The sequence below is a fragment of the Gouania willdenowi genome, chromosome 6, assembly GCF_900634775.1.
Source record: "Gouania willdenowi chromosome 6, fGouWil2.1, whole genome shotgun sequence".
NCBI classification, from domain to species: Eukaryota; Metazoa; Chordata; class Actinopteri; order Blenniiformes; family Gobiesocidae; genus Gouania; species Gouania willdenowi.
Genome location: NC_041049.1, coordinates 35,754,755 through 35,778,191, shown reverse-complemented (window position 1 = coordinate 35,778,191; position 23,437 = coordinate 35,754,755). Strand labels below are relative to the sequence as shown.

Below are 23,437 nucleotides of genomic sequence, written 5' to 3'. Positions count from 1 at the left end.
CTGGAAGAGCAGCCGCCACCGACGTGGCGAGGAAGGCCGAGCGCCGGGACTCAATCGCCAGGGAGAGGAGAGCTGCGGTGGCAGCCCATAGGCTCCGAAAGCCAATCCTTATCCCGAAGTTACAGGTCAACTACTAATTTGTTGCCAACACTTTTAATAATCCATTTTTATCGATTTTATTAGGGATGTAACGATTAATCGTAAGGCAGTTAAAAATCAATTCATAGGTATCACGATTGACATCGATACTTTAAAAATTTAATCGCAGTACTTTTTTTTAAACAGCAGAGGGCGCTATATATTTATCCCTTCTCTTGTCCAGCAGTGTACCGGCGGGCGGAATCTGCTACTACTTTCTTTCTGGCTGCTTTCTACTCTTAAACATGTTAATAAATGATTCCTTACCCCTTTAGCACCGAAAGAATATCTGTAATATTACGTGAATATCTGTAAAAGTCACGTTTTTCTATTAGCTCTGTCTGCTAGCATAGCATCTCTTCTTCACTGCACAGAATAGCTGCATGCCAACCGACCACTGGGTTACCAGCGCCCTCTGCTGGTCCAAACAAATATCTGACGTAAATCAGTGCAATGACTGTTTTTTTTAAAGTCCAATTGTTAAGGAAAAAATAACTATTATGCAGTTTTGCATTGTTTACTAAAGAACCAGAGTTAAAATAACAGCCTTCTTCTTCATTTGTATTATTCCTTTATTTATTTCATTCAAGATTTATTTTTAGTTAAACCTTATTGTTTTGAATAGTTTATCAAGGTATTCTTTTGACAATGAAAAATAAAAGGAAAATAATAGTTTTTTCAAGTTTCCCAAAAAAAATAAAGGAATATTTTTCAGTCATCATTTGACTACAGTCCCATTTTGTAAAATAAACTGTGAGAGAATCGTATCGTGAACCCAGTATTGTGAATCGAATCGTATCGGGAGTTGAGTGAATCGTTACATCCCTAGATTTTATTGATTTGTTGTTGCAGCCTTACTGTTTTCCACGTGAACACAAAGCAGAACACTTTTATTCCGAATAATTTAATTCCGAATAACTAATTTTGAATTAAAAAAACATCATGTTGCCATGGCAATTTCTCCCCAGTGTTCACACAACAGTTGACGGACCAGCCTCACTGCATCCGACTCTGGTTTTGAGCAGAATGATGCTACCAACCAGCAGCTAACTTCTGAGCTAACAGCTGAGAGTGAGTTTTTGGACACCTAGGGCAAAAAGAACTTCTCTGAGAGGAGGGGTTCTAATTATCAACAATTAGATTTTAATATTTACTCTATTATTAATATTTTATTATTTGGGCTCAAGCCCGTGGGGCCTGGAAACCTTATTGGAATTGTTCAGATTTGCATTATACTCTATATATATATATATTTTTTTTTTTTCCCCTATTTTTATTTTTCCCCCAGTACAAGTGGTGCTGCAGGCTAAACTGTGCAAGGGAAGGTGGTGCCATTTGGAGGGTTGGTCCAGACCTCTCAGCTTACCTCAGATGCCTATAACTCACACCGTATGACGCACATTCAAAAACCTCAAATATACAGATTCCCAGAATAGCACTGAATCATCTGGGCTGGGCTACGTCCATTTCCGCTTATAATTGTGTTGGCACAATGTCACAAAAACTTGAAAACTTACTATTACCACTAGGTGGTGCTATAATATGTGCAAACGCATTTTGCCCTGCAACTTTCACATTTTAAATCACATCTTCATAAACATTATTTTAACATGTTCCCTAAATAGTCGCATCTTCTGACATGGCCACGCCCACTCCCTCTTTGTAAGTCACTACACATCAAAAACCTACTTTTTCTAACTCCTCCTTAGGGTCTTGTCCAATCGACGTGAAACTTGGCACGTAGAGTCTTCAGTTGGACCTGATCTAATGTTGCGTAAAGGATTTTGTTCGGTCAAAATATATGCAAATTATTAACAAGTAAGGTTTTCTAGCTAGCTATAAAAATACGAACTGTTGCATATCTCGGTCAAAATAAATGCTAGCAACCAATCTGAAATTCTTGGTTGGCATGTGACTGTGGGGGTATGAGCCAAATTTGAATAATGTTGGCCTCTCGGCTGCAAATATGGAAAATGTAATGTCTTAAATGGCAAGACTGAATTTTACCAAATTTGGTGGGTATGACCTGGGTTGCTCCTGAGGCCATATCTTGAAGTTAATCGTGATTGGTCAAAGTGGGCATGGCTTATTACAACATAAACAACATTTTTTTCAGCTCAAGTAGTTTGGGGGCTGTGAAATTTACAAGGTATTAATAGAAGAGCACAGAGACCACCCTTATTGTCAAAAGTGCAACTTTATTGCTGTGGTTGTCCTCAAGAGTTAAAATGCATAGAACAATCCCAAAATCAAAAATAAATGAGGCCCTGTAATTCAACAATTTCAAGCTTTAACCCAGGTTTAAGCAAAAGTGCAACAGCAACTTCACAGTAGCTCATTTTCTGATTAAGAAATCAGATAACTACATATTCTATAACATAAAATTACGACTAAAAAAATAATAAACTTTTCTCTTAGCATCTCAGCATAGTGCGAATAAAAAATATAACATGCCTGTGGCACACACATAGCCTACTCAAATGGTAAACAAAGAGGGGGCTGGCTCACATCGGAATGCAAAAAAGTCAGAAAGAACTGTAATGGAAAATAAAAATAGTTAAAAAAAAAATTGATTAAACGATTAAATCAATTTTTTTCCCAGCCCTAGTAGATCGTCATCGACGTAGTGTGCACCCCTGGTGTAGATGGTCATTATTCCTTTCTAGGCTTGCAGAGGCACATGTGGAGTGTAGCGGAGAACCTTTTTCAATGGCATTTCCCAAGACCAAAGTGAGCATTCTGCTGCCAACAAAACCTCTAGTAATAATAGACCAGAGCTTTGGAAACCACAGCTCTCCATGCTGAGTTGAAACTAAACCCCCCATCTCAGGCTTCGTTTTGCTCTTTTAAGGTCCAAGTACCCAGTGTTTAAAAATGCTATTTTTGGGCTGAGCTTGGCTCTTCTCTGTTTATAGTTCAGCCTGACTGTGTTAAAATGTCAAGGCATGCGAGGACAGCACAGATGATATCAGATCTACTTTGTGATTTTTAAAGGCTTGTTTTAGCGCATACTGGCTTCCCTGTTTGGGGGTGTGGAAAATCCACAGCTGATTAACATACCGGTGTCAAGGTCTGAGTTTACCTCGTACTGAGATCGATTATGAGCATGTGCACTATCGGAAAATTATTGAGTGCTTGCTACTTTCGCCGTGCTGAGATTGAAAACTCAATTTCAAATCTAATGTTCAAAGCTAATGTTATTTGGTGAGTGCTTAATGGCTCCTTTTATTAGGGAAAAATGTACAACCGCTCAATACACGAGGTAGGAGAGGTTCCAATGCCGAGCAGTGTTTTGTGTTACACAGCGGACTCCGCGCAGTCGTACTGCATGGATAAACAGTAAAAAGATCTAAGAACCAAATTAATGTTGTCTATTTTATGTTTGTGCTGTATTTTAGTTTTGCTATTTGGCTGTAAAGAATTTTTTACCTATAGAGAAGGTTACTAACGTTTACCTTTTTTAGGGCAATTTTTGTTCATAACTTTAATGTGTGCAGACGTGTTTTGCTACCTGTCCGGGTTGCCATGTTGGACTCTCTCCATCTCTTCTCCGTGGGCTGACTCTCACTTTGCTTTTATAGAGAGATAGAGAGATTGATGTTGTGTGATTGTACCCTATGTTGCACCCTAACCTCAATCCATCATGCAATTTATTTATATAGTATGTAGGGCTGGGCAAAAGAAAATCGATTTAATTGATTAATCAAATTTGTAGATAAAACTGATTTATATTTAGCAAATTCAAGTTTTAAAAAAAATATATATATATATATATTATATATATATAGATGTATATATATATACCAAAGTTTTTTTTCTTTTTCACATTCCGGTGTGAGCCAACCCCCTCTGTGTTCCACAGGCATGTTAAATTTTTTATTCGTACTATGCTAAGATGCTAAGGGAAGAGTTTATTATTTTTTTAAATGGAACATTATATGTTGTATGCAGTTATCTGATTTCTTAATTAGAAAATATTAGCTACTGTGAAGTTGCTGTTGCACTTTTGCTTAAACCTGGGTTAAAGCTTGACATTGTTGAATGACAGAGCCTCATTTACTTTTTATTTTGGGATTGTTCTATGCGTTTTAATTCTTGAGGACAATCACAGCAATTAAGTTGCACTTTTGACAATATATCTGATGTCTGCAGTCATTTTTAAGTGCATAAAAAAATAATAATCGAGAATCGAAACTCGAATCGGAATTTTTTTATAGGCAAAATCGCCCAGCCCTAATAGTATGGCAGTCAAGTACATACAGAGCAGCAAAAAAGTATTTAGTCAGCTGCTAATTGTGCAAGTACTGCAACTTAAAAAGATGAGAAGCCTGTAATTTTCATCATAGGTATATCTCAACTATGAGAGACAAAATTAGAAAAAAAAATCAGAAAATCACATTGTAGGATTTTTAATTAATTGGTAAATCTCTCTGTAAAATAAGTATTTGGTCACCTACAGACAAGCAAGATTTCTGGCTCTCGCAGACCTGTAACAACTTCTTTAAGAGGCTCCTCTGTCCTCCACTCGTTACCTGTATTAATGGCACCTGTTTGAACTTGTTATTGGGGATCAACCGATATGGAGCCGATACGGATTTTTTTTTTTACCATCAGCCTTAGCCGATGACCGATACGGACTGCCGATGTTCTTGAGCCGATACTACTTTTGTAATTATTGAAATTAACAAAGGTGAGGTAGAACGACACTAAGTAAAAAATATTTAACAAATAATAAAAACAGGTGATGTAGACATCTCATGAAATATTATGAAAGAGAACTGTTCGTCCTTGTTCTGAAAATAGCTTTGACAAAAGTTGGCCTGACTGAAGATATAATTTATTAACAGGATTATTAAGTATAAAGATATATAATTATAGCATTAAGCACAAAAAGAAACCATGAATAATGGTCCATTCCAACACAACCACAGAACATAAATTAACAGAGGAAAACAATATCAGATGTGCATTAAGCAACAAACTGATAAAGTTTCTGTTCTAAATTGCATCAACATCAACAAGAATAAATATTCAAACTGCTTCTCACAACGCAACTTCTCAGCGCAGCGCTGAGTGAGAAGCAGAGAGAGAGGGAAAGCAACGCACAACGCACACGCCAAACCTCCAGCAGCTGCTCGTTAACTAGAAGTGCGACACAACACGTGGACCCACAGAACAGATAAGTTAAACAGTTAAAAGATGCTTTAAAAGTTCAAAACTTGCCATTGGGATTGAAGAGCTTGCTTCACGCTCTGCCAATGGGGGGAGGGGTTCTGCTCTCTGCACTTTGTCTGCAGCAACACGGAACCCCCGCTCTGTTAATAAAGTGGATCGGCGAACGCAGCGTATAACACCCAAAAATTGGCCGGTCGATGAATCGGTCGATCACTGCAGTGCCAGACGTGTCCCCCTGCTTAGGTCACTACATGTCCAGGCCTGTCTGAAATTTGCTAGAGAGCATTTGGATGATCCAGAAGAGGAATGGACAAATGCCATATGGTCAGATGAAACCAAAATAGAACTTTTTGGTAAAAACTCAACTTGTCGTGTTTGGAAGAAAAAAAACACCATACCTACTGTAAAACATGGGAGTGGTAACATCATGCTTTGGGGCTGTTTCTCTGCAAAGGAACCAGGACGACTGATCCGTGTAAAAGACAGAATGAATGGGGCCATGCATCGTGAGATTTTGAGTGAAAACCTCCTTCCATCAGCAAGAGCATTGAAGATGAAACGTGGCTGGGTCTTTCAGCACGACAATGATCCCAAACACACCACCTGGGCAACGGAGGAGTGGCTTCATAAGAAGTATTTCAAGGTCCTGGTGTGGCCTAGCCAGTCTTCAGATCTCAACCCCATAGAAAAACTTTGGAGGGAGTTGAAAGTCCTTTGTTTGGCAGTGACAGCCCCAAAACATCACTGCTCTAGAGGAGATCTGCATGGAGGAATGGGCCAAAATACCAGCAACAGTGTGTGAAGACTTAGAGAAAACGTTTGACCTCTGTCATTGCCAAAAAAGGGTACATTACAAAGGATTAAGATGCACTTTTGTAATTGACCAAATACATATTTTCCACCATAATTTGTAAATAAATTAATTAAAAATCCTACAATGTGATTTTCTGGATTTTTTTTTTCCATTTTGTCTCTCATAGTTGAGGTTAGGGATGCACAGAATATTCGGTCACCGAATATATTTGGCCGAATATAGCAAAAAAAAGCAACATTCGGCCTTCGGTTTAGTGAGTTAAAAGCAAGGCCAAATAGTAGCGTGAGACACAGTGACGTGCCGTCAGGGTAGGCAAGGTAGACAGTGCTTACCCAAGGGTGAATTGATATTTTGATTATTTAATTATAATTTTTTTTTTTTTTAATTATCATATAATTATAAATTATTTATATTCCAATAGCCTACAGTACCTATAAGTTTGAAAGTGTCCGCATTATGTGCGTTTCATAGCCCAAATTACTAAACAGCACTATTTCCTGGAACAGCTGTCTTTTTTTTTTTTTTTTCGCTCCGCTGTAAGGCAGAGGGAGGCCACGCCCCCTCCCAAAAGCACGTTGCTCCTCTGCCTCCGTTCTCATTGCGTGATTTTACGTGTTTGCGCATGCACAGTCAGGTCCCCAAGATGACAACCATTTACGTGTAAAGGCAGTGTAGAGAGCTGCCTTTGCACGTAACCGCGCTATGCTAAATGCAATACCTAAGTTCACAGTAGTGAATTGATATCACGTGACCGCTGCTGCTACGTTCTCAAGCTAGTGGGCGGGATAACACTACAGTGTGGATGACAGCGCTAGAAATGCTAGAGAAACTTTGTTTTGAGGAAAAACGACAGCTTTTAAAGGGGACATATCATGGTTTTAAATCCTTCCTTTTTACATATAAATCATTCAGTTGTGGTCTATATAAAGCGGAAATGCAATGCTTTGGTCTGAATTCCTCATTATTATAGCTCCACAGGCCCCTTTTCTACCCCTTTTCTGATGTGCTTCTGAGAGCAACTCGTTTTGGTGCGGTCTCTTTAAATGCAAATGAGACACTCCATACCCCGCCCCCTCTTCAGGTGACACTCGGTTCAACTCCACCCTGCTCGGACATTTTTGTAGTTTGATAGAAGAGATACGGCTATGTAGCGGCGCATAAACTTTTTATTCAGAGGTTGTTTACAAAATATCAACAACGGAAGACTTGTCCATCCAGCCTTACATGTTTGAGCCAGAGTCTGACCCGGCGGAGCGAGATGAAAATGAAGATGATGAACCTGCAGAACCCTAACAAGTGAGCTAACACAAGCACCAAGCTAACGCTAGCGCCAAGCTAACGTCACGAAATACATTTTAATACAGTCTTTTCAAAGACAAAAACGGCAAAATGAAATGACTAATGAAAACTTTAGACTTAAATTAAATCACGTAGGCCATATCATCAAGGATCTAAAACGAGCACACAGCGCTAACATATGAAGTCTGAAGACGGTGCAGCTGCTAATGCTAACAAAACAATGACAGGGACGTCTTATCACACTTTTTAGTGTTATTTACAGCTTACCGAAGTGTTCTCTTCGTCATCTCCAAAGATAGAAGGAATTGAACCCTCAATCAGACAAAGTCTTTCGGCAAATCCTTCTTTATACTGGCGGAGGTTGCAGAAGCAGTCATCCTTGAAGTGCTTCGCGCACACAAAAATGACCTTACCCACAGATGTGGGTACATTTCCGTGAAAAATAAAACTCAACCAGGCACTTCGAAAAGGTTCTGCTGCGATGTAATGAAGCGTGTGGGTTACTACATCCAACTACCGAACATTTTGACTTATCCTCTCGTAATTTCAGCATCCTTGAGCTTGGACTACAAAATAAAAGCGAGAAATAAAAATGGCGGATTGCTCGAAGTGTTGGACCTGGGTTGATGTACTAATTTGGCAGTTCCGCTGCAAATACTGTGATGTAATAGTTCAAAAAATGTAATAGAGAATAGAAAAATAAAGCAATAAAGATGTCTACGGAGCACCTGAAGAGACTAATTTGGTTTTTTCTGTACTTCTAAGCACTCTAAATATACAACAAAATGCATTTAAGGGCTAAAAAAGTGGATTTAGCATATGTCCCCTTTAAAAGAAGGGAGACCAACACCTGAGTTTCCAGAGCTTCAGCAAAGGTATGGTCAGAACATGTTTCATACTTTTCACAGTGAATGGAACAAAAGGAAGGATTGACTTTGTGGATGCTCCTCACTGAGGCTGTTCTAAGTTGTCATTTTTTTCGTGTTTCTGTGTTTCCAACACAAACAACAGATGTGCTGCTGTGTCATGAGAAATATCTTGTTGGGAGAGTATGGAGGCTATATTAAATAATTGTTTGTTTCTTTGATGGTGTTTATGATGTTGATTTTGTTAGATGGCCAAACACTTGTTCATGTGGATCTTATTGGGTTTTTTCTTTCTTATTATGAATTTTATATTTTGATAAGCGTATTGAGATGACTTTGTTGGAAATTGCTTTATACAAATAAAATTGATTTGAATTGAATTAACACTTGACAGCAGAAACATATGAAATTGTCATTGGTGGTCTCGATTTGCAAAGTGCCTACCCAACCCTAGTGGTTACTGCAATCAAACAACGTGCAGTGAGTTTGAGTCAGAAAAATGAGTTGCTGCAGAACCAGAGCAGCAGCTCCTGTTTCCGTACACAAACACAACTAGACTCTTTCCGCTTACCGCTTTCGGTCGTCCGTCACTGCGTAAAAGTTGGAAGCCATTCTATTCCATCCGTAAACATCCCCTTTGTTTCCTCCTCAGTTTACAAGCGATGTCGGGTCTCGCTGCACAGGCTGGTGTAGCATTGGCACAGAGTGCTAACAGCCGATGTGTGCCATCAGGCGGACAGACTTTTTTTTTTTTGTCTTTTGGGGTATGTTGAGGGCCATATTTGACATCAAAAGGTTGCAATCCCCAGAATATTTTTCTGCTAGTTTTCCCTATATGAGCATTTATGTAGCTGCAGTACCTTAATATACTCAATTACATTATTTCACCAGAAGCTTTTCCCAAAAAGGGTGTGTTTTGGCCCCTGAGACAAAACGGGGCGGAGTTGGGGATGGTCCTTATCGACTTGTGATAGCCCAAGGTATACAATAACATGATATAATAGTGGAAAAAAAGTAGCAAAAAATCCTGAGGAGTAGCCCTGGCTCCCGGCCTATATTGAGTTTTGGAAAATTTAAGTCATCCAAAAAGGTGTTTATTTTTTTGTCTGGTTGGGCTTCAGATAAAACTCAATTTGAAGTTTTATCTGAGTTCTATCTGATTGCTAATCAACTGTATTGATTGGCAGTGCCTATTAGGCACAGGTTTACTGATGTGGATGCAATAATTAACATTTTCTCTCATCTTTTTGTTTTCATAGTCACCATGAGCGGAAGGTGACCTGCAAGGATCCTGTGTCTGGTCTACCCTCACAAGACTACTGCATTTTTGTCATCAACAAACAGTAAGTGATATGTTTTCTACAGGCAGAATACCACTGGGTCGCATTTTTCAACACCGCAGTACACATCGTTGCACAAGGTTCCTCTATTTGAAGCATATTCAAGTACCTATAAAAACAAGCCTTTAGTTTTGTTATAAAAAGTTTTAAATGCTTAAAGTTTGAGGCTTTGATTGCATGCATTTAAGATTAGGCTTGCACGGTGGCTGTGTGATACCCAGCGACAAATTAGATCTAGTGACTAACATCAGTTCCATGTTTTCCACATTAATTTAAAAAAAAAAATCCATTTCTTTTTTATAGACGTACTTTTTTCCCCCAGAAATTAGTTTTTAACTCCTATGAGGAAACAAAATAAAAATGAATAAAAAAGAAAACCGTAGTTAAACAAAAATGTGTAAAATAATGAGTAAGCTACAATTAAAAGGTATATATAAGTTGGACTGACATGGATTATTCTGACTGCTCCTTTTTCATTATTTTTGTCATATAAAGATGTATGACAGCAGCGTTAATGTCACCCAAATTCTCTGAGATCAATGGTTTACTTAATATGATCAGGTTTATTGATTAAGCTTTGATCAACCTAATTTAAATTGTCCTGAAGACGTCGTTGCGGACCATAATGACTAGACAAAAACAAATGGACGCTATGACTTTTCCCACAGATCTTCTGTCACACTGATATGTGTTGTTCAAACACTCTGAGCGGGTTTACGCTAACAAAGGCTGTTCATGTTTTCACGGAGCGCCGCAGTGCTTCACGAGAAACGGGCAGAGCTTCAGACACATAAAAGTTGAGTCGGAACTGGTGGGCTCCATATTTTGGAGAGTGATGAGTTGCGTAGTTTTTTGGAAGTGTAGACGGTGTATCAGGTTATTTAGACTGTTTGAAGCGGCCAGTACGTGGGGGGCGGTTGGTGTATCTTATGAGCGGCCCCCGGAAACATTTCCCCGTTTAAAAAAAAAAAAAAAAAAAAAACGCTGTTTGTCTTACGGTGACGCGTTTCATCCCAATTCTGTCAATTTCGGCTTCAACCACCTTAAAGTAAACACTTGCTGTGAGCAGTATATTCAACTGCTATTTCTTTGCTCTACCATTATTGCCATTGGGTATTACACCTAGAGACACCACTGCCAGGCCAAGTGGAATGGTCTGTTGGAAAAATCACTTTCAGTGCTCCAAATACTTTTTTCCAAAATACACTCAGCTTGGGACATCTCCAGAATATGCGAGTATGGTTAGCCACATGCACCTCACAGTTCCTTTAACAAGAGCTAGGATGTTTTTGTCCTATTTCCTATTTTTGACATAATTTCTGGAGTTCTAAAGAAATGGAACATTTCCAATTTTAATTCCCTCCATGTGTTTGAGTTTGTGACCAAGTGAGATTCTGTACAATCCTCTTTTCGGTGTTCTGTGCTATAACATCAATCAATCAATCAATCTTTTATTTGTATAGCTTCAAATCATAACCAATGGTATCTTAAGACACTTTACAGTAGAGCAGTCTTGAGGACGGACTCTTCATTTTATGGATACACACATATGCATATATACGTATATACACATACATATGTATCCCACACCCAACATGAATTCATGTTTACCCCCCACCTCTGTTTAACTCTGAGCATTTACATTCATAGATAAGAATGTTATATAATTAATTTCTCATGATCCTTCCTCTTCTGTGTAAGTATCAGAAGCTCTTCTATAGGTTTTAGGCGTTTGTCCCACTGTGTGTTGTCAAAAATGTTCTTAGCTGCAAATAATGAAAGAAATTTGTCTTAGGGAGCTCATAATCCTTTTTTAGCTGTTCAAATGTCTTCAACTTATGTTTCCAATAGCAGGTGTACGTAACACAGTCCATAATCTAACCATCTTTTGAAGCCTATATTTAACTTGTTAGGTGTGAAAGACTTAATCAGGTCAATGCTTGTTAAAGATGAAATTACAGTAGCTTTGGTAGTTCAAATGCTCTCCTAATTCACATGTTTAAGCGTAGTGTTAGTCAGATCTGCCATTGCTTTGACAGGTGCACCAAGAAAAGGCAGAAACTGAGACAGAAACGTGGCTCTGCACACATAGCTTTAAGGTATGACATTAGGCCATCGTCTGTGTGTGTGTGTGGCATTCTGCATCCACATTAACAAAGACCTCATTTGTGCTACCCAAAAATAATACTTAAAGTGTGGTAATTTTGGACCTCCGTTTTGTTTTGATTGCTGTCGTGTTCACAGACTTATTCTGGGAAGCCTGCTAAGCTAGACACATTTTGAAATTATTTTGTTTAAATGATAGGAGAAAGAATTTAAGATCTATACAGGTAGCCTCTGGAATAAATAAAGTCAGTTGGGCAGAACAGTCACACTTGATAATTAGAATAATTAATTGTATCTATCATAAATGATATAGAGATGGAGATGGGTATTTACCCACATATTTAATACCTTTTCTAGGCCATTCAATCTGCTTTTAGGCTATGTTCACACTGCAGGTCAATTCCGATTTTTTTTTTTGCCCCCATCTGTTTTTTTTTTTTTTTTTGTTTTTTTTGTCATTGTAAACAGTACAAATCAGATTTTTCAAATCCTACTCAGGCCAATTTTCATGTGGATAAAAATAAAATCCGATGTGCAATGCATTCTATCCCGTCTTTATGTCATCAGAATGTGAGAACGTCATAATTTTGCATCACAGAAGGAGCGGTGGAGGATGTAGTGAAAAAGAATCTATGGAAGGAGAGTGAGTTCTTAAAATAAAAACATATTTATATATTATACACATGCTGAGGCGAGATGACTCCATATTTACGTCTGTGATCACTGTGCTTACCTGCATTTGCACTGTTAACCATTCCTGTTCCAGTCTCCTGTGGTTGGCAGACACAGGAGAGACTGTCTTATGCTCTGGGGCCAGAGCTATTAGCTCCCTTGCTTCAATCGAAAAGTAAACACGGGACTCTGTTTCATGCACAGCTAGACCTGCTCCGGACACACACGCTAGGTCCCTCCCTCAAGCACACATGTGCTTGTTATGAGTGAAAAACTAATAATACTTGATTTTGTTACACAAAGGCAACTACAATGGGGTAATGTAAAGGATTTTCAATATCTGAGAGTGGTGAATAAACCCAAAGCCTTGTGTTCCCACAATGCAATTATGGGCCAATCAAAGTAGTCAAAAAGTACTTTTTATGGGATTTCAAGAGACGTCACCCAAGAACCAAGGAATGTACTGTATTTGACTAATCATTAGTGATTTGAACAGTCTATGTACAGTGGGGCAAAAAAAGTATTTAGTCAGCCACCAATTGTGCAAGTACTCCCACTTAAAAAGATGAGAGGCCTGTAATATTCATCATAGGTATACCTCAACTATGAGAGACAAAATAAGAAAAAAAATCCAGAAAATCACATTGTAGGATTTTTTTAAATGAATTTATTGGTAAACCCCTTGGTAAAATAAGTATTTGGTCACCTACAAACGAGCAAGATTTCTGGCTCTCGCAGACCTGTAACTTATTCTTTAAGAGGCTCCTCTGTCCTCCACTCGTTACCTTTATTAATGGCACCTGTTTGAACTCGTCATCAGTATAAAAGACTCCAGACAAACTCCACTATGGCCAAGACCAAAAAGCTGTCAAAGGACACCAGAAACAAAATTGTAGACCCGCACCAGGCTGGGAAGACTGAATCCGTAATAGGTAAGCACCTTGGTGTGAAGAAATCAACTGTGGGAGCAATTATTAGAAAATGGAAGACATACAAGACAGCTGATAATCTCCCTCGATCTGGGGCTCCATGCAAGATCTCACCCTGTGAAGTCAAAATGATCACAAGAACGGTTAGCAAAAATCCCAGAACCACATGGGGGGACCTAGTGAATGACTTACAGAGAGCTGGGACCAAAGCAACAAAGGCTACCATCAGTAACACACTACACCACCAGGGACTCAAATCCTGCAGTGCCAGTACATGTCCGGGCCCGTCTGAAGTTTTCTACTGGGCATTTGGATGAAACCAAAATAGAACTTTTTGGTAAAAACTCAACTCGTTGTGTTTGGAGGAGAAAGAATGCTGAGTTGCATCCAAAGATCACCATGCCTACTGTAAAGCATGGGGGTGGTAACATTATGCTTTGGGGCTGTTTCTCTGCAAAGGGACTAGGATGACTGATCCGTGTAAAGGAAATAATGAATGGGGCCATGTATCGTGAGACTTTGAGTGAAAACCTCCTTCCATCAGCAAGGGCATTGAAGATGAAACGTGCCTGGGTCTTTCAGCACGACAATGATCCCAAACACACCGCCCGGACAACAAAGGAGTGGCTTCGTAAGAAGCATTTCAAGGTCCTGGAGTGGCCTGGCCAGTCTCCAGATCTCAACCCCATAGAAAATCTTTGGAGGCAGTTGAAAGTCTGCTCTAGAGGAGATCTGCATGGAGGAATGGGCCAAAATACCAGCAACAGTGTGTGAAAACCTTGTGAAGACTTAGAGAAAATATTTGACCTCTGTCATTGCCAACAAAGGGTACATTACAAACTATTGAGATTAACTTTTGTTATTGACCAAATATTTATTTTCCACCATAATTTGCAAATAAATTCCTAAAAAATTCTACAATGTGATTTTCTGCATTTTTTTTTCTCATTTTGTCTCTCATAGTTGAGGTATAACTATGATGACAATTACAGGCCTCTCATCTTTTTAAGTGGGAGAACTTGCACAAATGGTGGCTTGCTAAATACTTTTTTGCCCCACTGTACATAGCTCAAAGCTGATCAAATTACAGGGAACTGAGGCATATACAAAGTTGTTTACTGAAGTTTGAACTACATCACGTTCTGGGCGGTAGCCCGGATGCATGGCCATATTGGAACACTGCAATGGATAAATGTCCGAAACCACAGAAAAGCTCCTCAAAGTGCGCTATAGATGCAAAGGCATACGAGTTGGCTCTCTTGTCTTGGATCAATGACGACCCGAAGAGTCTTCTGTCTATTGCGTGTCCTGATATCATCAACTACCTGGTTTTAACCCTAACCTGATCTGGGATATCCTTTTGATAATTGTCAGACCTTTTACCTGCAGTACAATGAGAAATACAGCATATTTTAGCTCTACATTTTAAGAATTATGTTGCTACTGTAGCAGCCTATTAAATGTGATTAAATTACATCAATAATGCCACATGCAGTAGCTTGATATGAATTTTATAATCATCACACTAGAAAGTTAGTTAGGAGCCGCTGCTGTCAAAAATTCACTTACCTGACAAGTAATGGGCCGAAGAATTTTGGATGTTCAGATTTTTACCTCGTAGATCCTGGTTTAGCTTTGCTAACCACAAGCACATCCTTACCTCTCATAACTTTAGATATTTTTTACCCTGATTTGTTATTACTTTTGGCAATCTATAAAATTCAAAATCTTTTTCAGTCTGACCGATTGTTACAGCCAAAAACACGGCAATAATTCACCAATTCCTTTCGTTAGACGTTCGGCATCTGCTTTGTGTACCTGCTGAGTACCTCCAATATGGCGACTTCCGGTTTGATGATGTGGTGATGACGCGTCGTAAAAATGTTTTATACAAATAGTCCGCAAGCTTCATGCTAACGTCTACGGGAAAATGCATGTACTGTATATGCTAATGCTAAGATTTACCGTGATCGGCGGTGATTTATATAACACTGTTTAACTGTACATTTAAATATACTCAAGCATGTGTTTTTTCAAGCCAAAAATATAAAAACCTAGCAGAAACTAGTTGGCTATGGGCTTTCCAAGATGGCGACTTCCGACTACTACGGCAACAGTGTTGGGTCAAAACAGACAAACTCACTTAGGCATTATCCCAACAGGAAAAAACTGTGACTTCAACTTACAATGTATTAAATAGACTGCACATCCAGTATTTATCAATTCAGATGTGATTGTACTCTATGATCAGATTGTACGCAAATCTGTGTGTGTGGATTTGTTGTGCAGAACAGCAAAATTGAACTGAATCTGAAAATAAAATCATAAACCATACTCAGAAACATAAATTGACACATTTTCAAAACAGATCAAAATGGATTATTAAAACAAAATAAAATTAATTTGAAAAAGCCCACATTATTACTGATGCCAATTTTTTGGCTTTCCTTCATGGGAGTACTGGATAAATCCACCGACAAATCCTGTTACAGGAGTCCATAGGTTCACCCAGTATGCACTATGGTTGGGGAAAAAAATCATGATTTTTTTGGATGCCGATTTTAATAAATCGATTCTGCTTCCCAGTATCGATTTATTTTTAATTTTTTGTATTTTTCACATTTATGTGTGCGAACACTGGGTGGCGGTAATGCACCAAGTGAGTGCAAACAAGAGGAAGACTTGCAGCAGTGTGGGATTTCCCTTTAGCAAACAAACTAATAACCGTGATTAAACCTACACCTGTATGATTTAGATCAAAGGTATGAACAAACTTTTGATCAATTCCATGGCGAATGGATTTAGACAAGACCAAAGCTGTATTAAACTCTGGTCCGGACAAGTAGCGCATTGTGTAACACAACACACATTACTGCTCATCTGGTTCGTCATCATCTCGACCAGTGGTTCCCAAACTTCTTGCAGTCGCGTACCCCTTCAGACCTTAAACCTGAAGCCATGTACCCTCTACTCCTGCACACTCAAAAAATATGATAATGTAATGTCATGTCCAACGTAGCCGGCCCTACAGTGAAATGTGTCCCTGAATTTTACCTATCCTGTTGCGGAATAATATATAATAATAAAAAATTTATTAATCTGTAATTACACAAGAAAAAAAAACTTGTTCAGAATTATAACTTTCCGATTTATTTAAATTTTTAGCCAAATGGCATTGAAACAATGTTCTCTTTTTTTGAAAAAGAAATCTCCAGATATTTTTTTTTATTTATTTATCATATAACAGTAATGCAAATCATTAAATATCATTAAATTCTGAACTGCAACTTCAATGGGAAGTGTGAGGTTGAGGGGATGCTAACAACTTAGTTCCTTCTGCTAGGGAACCCATGTAAACCAGTTGTAATGTAAACTAAGCCATCCCACTGCTCTACATTTTGTCACAAAAGTTGACCGATCTGTCAATACAAATACCATTCGACCTTGTATAGCTGAAACATCACAAGTAAATGCAGTAATCCAATCAAATGTGAGCCATACTGGGGCCGGTGGAAAACTGTCAATTCTCCCTGTAACAGTGAAATCCAAAAATGGAAATAAATTAGTACAAACTCATGCATTTCTGGACAATGGGTCTACATCTACGTTTTGTACTGAGTACTTAATGAAAAAGCTAAACATAACCGGTAAAATGTCAAAAATCAGTCTGCTAACAATGAGTTCAACCATCACCACAGATTCCTACTTTGTCGATGATCTGGAAATTGCAAGTCTTAATGGAACTGAGTTTCATAAACTGCCTGTTGTGTACACACAAAAACAAATGTCTGTAAACAAAACCCATGTTATGACACAAGAAGACATAAAACAGTGGCCATATTTATATCAAGTTAAACTTCCAAAGATTGATGCGAAAGTAGAGCTACTGGTGGGCACAGATGAAGGAGATGGGGCGTTTACCATAAAGTCTCTTCTGGGATGGGTCGCTAGTGGCACAGGCCAAAATATTAAGGACACAACGGTGTCGGTGTACACTGTGGAACACCTGCTGGATAAACAATACAAACTAGGGATGTGCGATATTGACAAAAAAATGTATCCCGATAATTTCTGTTATTTATCACGATAACAATAAAAATCACGAGAAAATAAAAACTATAAATAAAAAAAATGATAAAAAATATACAACTTAGTGTAAACAGATTCCTTAGAAACACAAATAAATCTGAATACATCAACACAAGACTCATTTATTTCCTCACTTGAAATAAAATTATTGAAAAAAAAAGCACATAAGCACAAATAACTTCAATAGTGTTTTTACTGCTGATGAAATACAATTAAAAAATATTGCGTTTCACAAATTGGGACGAATGAATGACATTAGTATTTATTCTAATATTTATTTCACACAACGTGTGACATGTTTAGCTTTTATCCTTCCATATAAGTGTTAAATCTGACCATAAACAAATCGGTGGCTCTCTGTGGTTTGATGACAGTAAGACGTGTTCTTTTTAATTGGTCTATAATTCCTTATTTAGAGTGGTTAGCGTTAGCACTTAGCTCAGTCTGTGTGTCGGTGTGTTAGCTTAGCATAGTTAACTTTAGTTGAGTTTCCAGTTCATAATCGTTGCTGCGGGTTCATCTCTGTACCCGCGTTTGTGGAACTTTGGGTGGATCTGACGGAGGAACTTTAATCGGTTCCCTTTGTGGGATGGTTATCTGGTTTTATTATTTTATTTATTTATTTATTTTTTAATCTGTTATCTGGTTTTAGCTAAGTAGCGGTCCATGATGTATTGCAGCATAGTAGCTTCTGGTAGCACAATAGCATCCACTCGACACAGTGCATGGAAAACAGGGCAGAATTTACTGTCTCCGAAATGTTTCCGGGTTTTAGTATCTCCCAACTTTTGCCCATACAACACACTGGGCCGAGTAAAGATTAAGATTAAAAATTAAATCTGGGCTTTCGACTTTATTCGTTGTATATGTTATTACATATATGAAATCATTTAATCCATCCCTGAGGAAGAGTGGGCAGCCATATTGCGGCATATCGGGAGCAGTTAGGGGTTAAGGGCTCTCATCATATTTAGGTTTTTTTTTTTGCTGTGATTGCTCTGTCTGAGGCTGCATGAAGGGTGAAATGAGCACCAGTCACTCACGGGTGTAAATCAATCAATTAGATTTATTCAAGTCTGCAAGAGCAGGGCAACTGGCTTTGTAATCAATTTGCTCACCACTAGAGGACAGTCTTACAAAGGCAAAGGCATGGAGGCTCCTAACTGCTGATCTATTTATATTCTAGTTTTACAATGTTGTGACAATTTGTACCCCACTTTGGGAACCTAGGATCTAGACATCAAGCTAGAGAAAGTAAGATAAGACACCCGGCAGCAGACCAACAGACCCTGAATGGGATATTGAATTAACTTATCCAGGTAATGAAGCCAGGCAAGTTTGGTCCATGCATTATGTCAGATGAGATGGACTAAACCCTGTCCATCATAGCACACCTTCTCCAAGCTACACATGCACGCTAAAAGATTGACCAACATTTCTAAAAAGTTCAAAGTTACCAGTTTTAGACAAAATGTGTTAAATTTCAATAGATTTTATTCTTGTTTTCCAATCCTTTTCTTGGAAGGATGGTGGCTGCTGCGTCGTGGAGCAAATCAGCTGTGTGCCTTGGTGCACACGTCAGCTGCAGCTTGTGAAATGAAATAATAAATCACTGAATAAATAATGATAAATCAGTGAATGTGATGTGATATGCATTGTTTTTTGGAGCTGTGGCACATTATTAGAAGTTTAGGATTCAACTTATGTGTTTGGATAAGGAAAAAAATCGTGATGATCGTCACTGCAGAATTGCAATTTAAATCGACTCGGCACCCAAGAATCGGGATTAAAATCGAATCGGGACAAAAAGGTATTGTCCCAGATATGTACACACCACAGGATCACAGGAGTGCTGTGTTGGACCAGTGGAGGAACGCTGTTGTGTATATATTTACAGAGGGAGTGTGTGGCATTATTTTAACCTGTTTGGCCCGACATTGCATTGGTGATTTACCAGCGCGAGGTGAGGAGACAAAGCTGGACCAGCGGGAGCACAGCCTGCACTGAGGCTTTTTAAAGGATTTGTTCATTTCTTTTAATGTGTTATTCATTGCTTCTGGCATGCAGACAACTAATGCCTATAAAATGCATATTTCTGTGGTTTCCAAACTTCTTTTCTGGTGACCCATTTTTTAGAAATGACAAACCATTGCGACCCAATTCACAATAGGCCTCGTATATAAACTGTGAGAGAAGCAAATTTGTGCATAAATTAACCTTCCTGACTATTTTTATCACCATTTGTGCATCACCTTATCTTGAATAGGTAAACCAGCAATTTTGTTTGATGGATGTGTTATTGAAAACAAATACATGTTAGATACTTTGCCCAAAACCTTTTATTTGGTGGGATTTGTAGTGTTAACAGGTGATATCATTGTTTTTTATTGTCTGTCATCAGTAAAACATAGCCTACATTTTAATTACTTTTAAATCAGGCAAAAAAGAAGTGCATTTTAGGCAGTTAAACACATTTTTAGGAACTAAATAGAAGATTATGCTGTGGACAGAAACAAAGATAATCTTTATTCATTTATAGGATAAACCGCTTGAGATGAACCATCACGTTTTCAAGGGGGTCCTTTTCAAGGGGAAGATGAGCCAATGACCTAAAAATATTAGTCTTCCAGTTTTAACTTGTTATTCAAAGCATAATCAAGGCTTTATCTCGTAATTATGACCTTTACTAATGACTGCCAGGTGTATCAATCTGAATTTATTTCTAATAGTTGTGGATTTGTATCAAATATGACTCGTCTTAAGATTTTTTACAAATCTAAGAATTATAAACTTTATGATGTAATACAATCATAACTTTTAATCATAAATATGACTCTTTCCAAAATAGCTGGTACATTTTTGTCACGCAATATTTCAATGTCGGCATTAGTGAACTTTTTTTTGTCACATCACAGATTTGTAAAATATTCACTGGAAGCTTTTCTGGTGGTGTGTGCAGTGGTTGTTGTTGTTGTATGGGGACAACATTAGTGCAGCCCTGTACATCATTGTTGTTCTGTTGAAGTATTTTTATACCAAGACAATCTGAAATTAGTGGTGACTGAAGTCAATCACCTTTATTATGCATTATAACAATCTGTGCTTGAAACATATATAACAATTGAGACAATGAGAGACATCTCCTCCTAGAAAAACCTCAAGGCTTACAGAAAATTAAATAATAATTTAATATACACATCAGTAAATAAGTGCATCCCATGGTCCCATTGTTGAAGCTTTATTCTGTGGAATTGATGTCTAGACCAGATGATGGAAACTGGAGGGTCAGCGGGTCAGCTCATGGTATTAATGTCGAGGGAGGGGCTTGTCCACTCTGCATGGACTTAAAGAAGAAGAAATGAAAGAAGAGTTAATGTCATTACATTGGATGTTCATCAAAAGGAAAACTGAAAGTGATGGAGAGAAATATACTCAGATGCACGCACGCACACACACACTAAATGAACCGACTCTATACTGTTCTAAAAACATTTCACATTAAAAGCATCTATTTACACTTACATTAATATACACAAAGACTAGCTACACAGAGGCAGATATTTATTGATCCAGAAATTGAATGGATCCTTAATTATAGGCTCAGTTTCCTTCTTTGTTTTCAAGTTCCTTTGAACTTCCATCCATGGTAATTTTATCATCCATCAGTCTTCATTTTTAATTAAATATACCACTATTTGGTCTTTTTAATCTCTCTCTCGATCTTCTCTTTTCCTTGTGTAGATTTCGTCAAAACAAAGCGGCATCTTTAATGTTTCCTTTTTGTGAATACATTTACCGAAATTTACTGACAGGCTGGCAATAAAGAGCAACTTCTTAGCTTTCATAAACTGGTGGAATATCTCTGATAGAGCAAATGTGAGCGGAGTTACGGTCATTTTAATTACCGTGTTGCGTTCAGGGGGCCTGGGAAATCCGGTCTGTTTGTATAATCCAGCCGTGAAATGAGGACGTGTCCAGATACAGCTGGACATAAAGTTAGCCTACGCAACAGAAGATATGAAATTAACAGCATGTACTGTCAACAACAGACCCAAAGTTGCTTAATGAGGATGTAATGCAATGGTTATGTCGTAAATGAACGTGATGTCTTTTTTTTCTGTGGGACCCGGGTGGTACGAGTGGAGCTACCGTAATATTGCAAATTTATTTAAGTCCCATGTTGGTCATGTCGTACAACACAATGTGAACTCAGATTTTTACCCGTTCTTATGCAAGGTTGATAAATGAGGACCATTGTGCTGATATAAACTCCCACGCAATGTGCTGCTGTGTCCTTTGGTGTGCCCTACTCAACCCATCGTGCGATCAGTCTCAGTCTTAAAGGTCCTATATCATGCAAATTAACTTTTTTGAGCTTTTAACCTTGTTACAATGTTAATTCTTATTAAAAACACCCCCAAAGTATTATTGGAATTCCTTCCTGCATCTCAGAGAAATCCTAAATAATCCTGCTCTCGTGAGCTGCTTCCCTGCCATCTTCTGAAAAACATGACGTCACTAGAATTCTGAACCGTCCCCCCCAGGAAGTGCCTGCTGCTGGTGCTGTGCCTCTACAGGCCCATTCTTTCTGGTGCTAGAGGCATGCGAGCGGCCGAAGAACATCTGTTTGGATGGTCATTGTCCTTTCTTATCCAGTCTGCACAGGGAAAAGAAACAGTCTTTTTTGTATCAAAAGTGTCTGGTAACCAAAAATGTGTGTTTGACTGTGAACATTTTTTCAAACCTCCTAAAGAAGAGTCTACTTGCCAGAAGTGGTTGGAATTTATCTCTGGGAGCGCGCAACACACCATCCAGTATCTGTCTGTGACCGTCAGTTTACAGGAGACTGCTTTGTGAACCTTGGCCGGTTCCAAAGTGGATTTTCCAGTAATTTACGTCTTCAAACTGGAGCGATTCCCACAATATGGAGAGGCCACAGCCGTGAATTACTCGGAGTAAAAGCCTCTCATGCTTTTATATACATTAAATTGCATTCTTTTTTGCATGTTGTTATGGGATTTAACAGATACCCTTGCAAACACAACCCTCCGCATGTATCTAGGTCTTGGGCACTGTGTGATTAAGTTTACCCATTTCAGTGTCCCCCACCCTTCCCCAGTTTATTTGCAGATTGTTTCAAACATTTTTCTGAGAATAAATAAATACTGTACTGTATTATATGATCAGAAGATATTTTTGTGTGTCTGGTGGGCTTAAAGTTCAACATCTCCCTCCTCTGCCTGGTGTTTCCTGGTGAACTAGTACCTTGGGTACTGAATAAAATAAAAGCTCAGTTTGACATCTTTGCTCTGTCTGCTGTGATAGCCATGAATGACACAAGAGTTTAATTTTATTTGATCTATCCTTGTGTGTATTAGAACAGCCGTGCAAAACTCTTTTTCTAGCTTTGACATCATATGCAGTATGTATATGATGTTTACTTACAGTGAATATATGAGCGTATATTTTTTTGTGGACTACTACATCAGCGAGCTCCTGACAAATCATGCATTCCTGGCCTTGTTCTCAGCTCTTTTGTTCATTAACAAGACTTATAAAGCCCTGTTCATCAGCACAGAAAGGTGTTTTGAAGCGCCAACATATCTATAGAAATGCTGTGTGGTCATTTTAAAATGCACCCACAGGGGAAACAGTGAACTGATGGCTGAGTGTACCGAGGCATCCTAATCCCTGCCTTCCCCTCTTGTACTGCTTTCTTCACAGGCTTATCAAATCCACAAAGGGTACTTTATTGTATGCAAGTTAGTCTTACTAATGTGCCATTTTTAAAAGTACTAACACTAATGTGCGGCTGCAAGTAAAGATTTGTTAATTTCTAAATAAAAAAAACTTAACTTCCTGTTATAGTTGTTTATAAGAACATTGTGATAATGACGGTTGCATTCAACATTGGTTCTAGCACATTTCATACAAAAAAGAGCAGTGCATTGCAATTTTCCATATACAGTATAAAAGACTTCAACAGAGCACAAACAGCACAATACTACT

General features: G+C 38.4%; 1 protein-coding gene across 9 annotated transcripts in view; it reads left to right on the top strand.

The window, feature by feature from the left end:
- LOC114464554 (pleckstrin homology domain-containing family A member 5-like) overlaps positions 1-23,437 on the top strand; it is a 205,988-nt gene that overhangs the window by 14,866 nt on the left and 167,685 nt on the right. For all 9 annotated transcript variants that reach the window (XM_028448853.1, XM_028448850.1, XM_028448851.1 and 6 more), the window contains exon 2: positions 9,552-9,635. In XM_028448853.1, the coding sequence (XP_028304654.1) occupies positions 9,552-9,635 (84 nt within the window). The remainder of the gene's footprint in view (positions 1-9,551; positions 9,636-23,437) is intronic.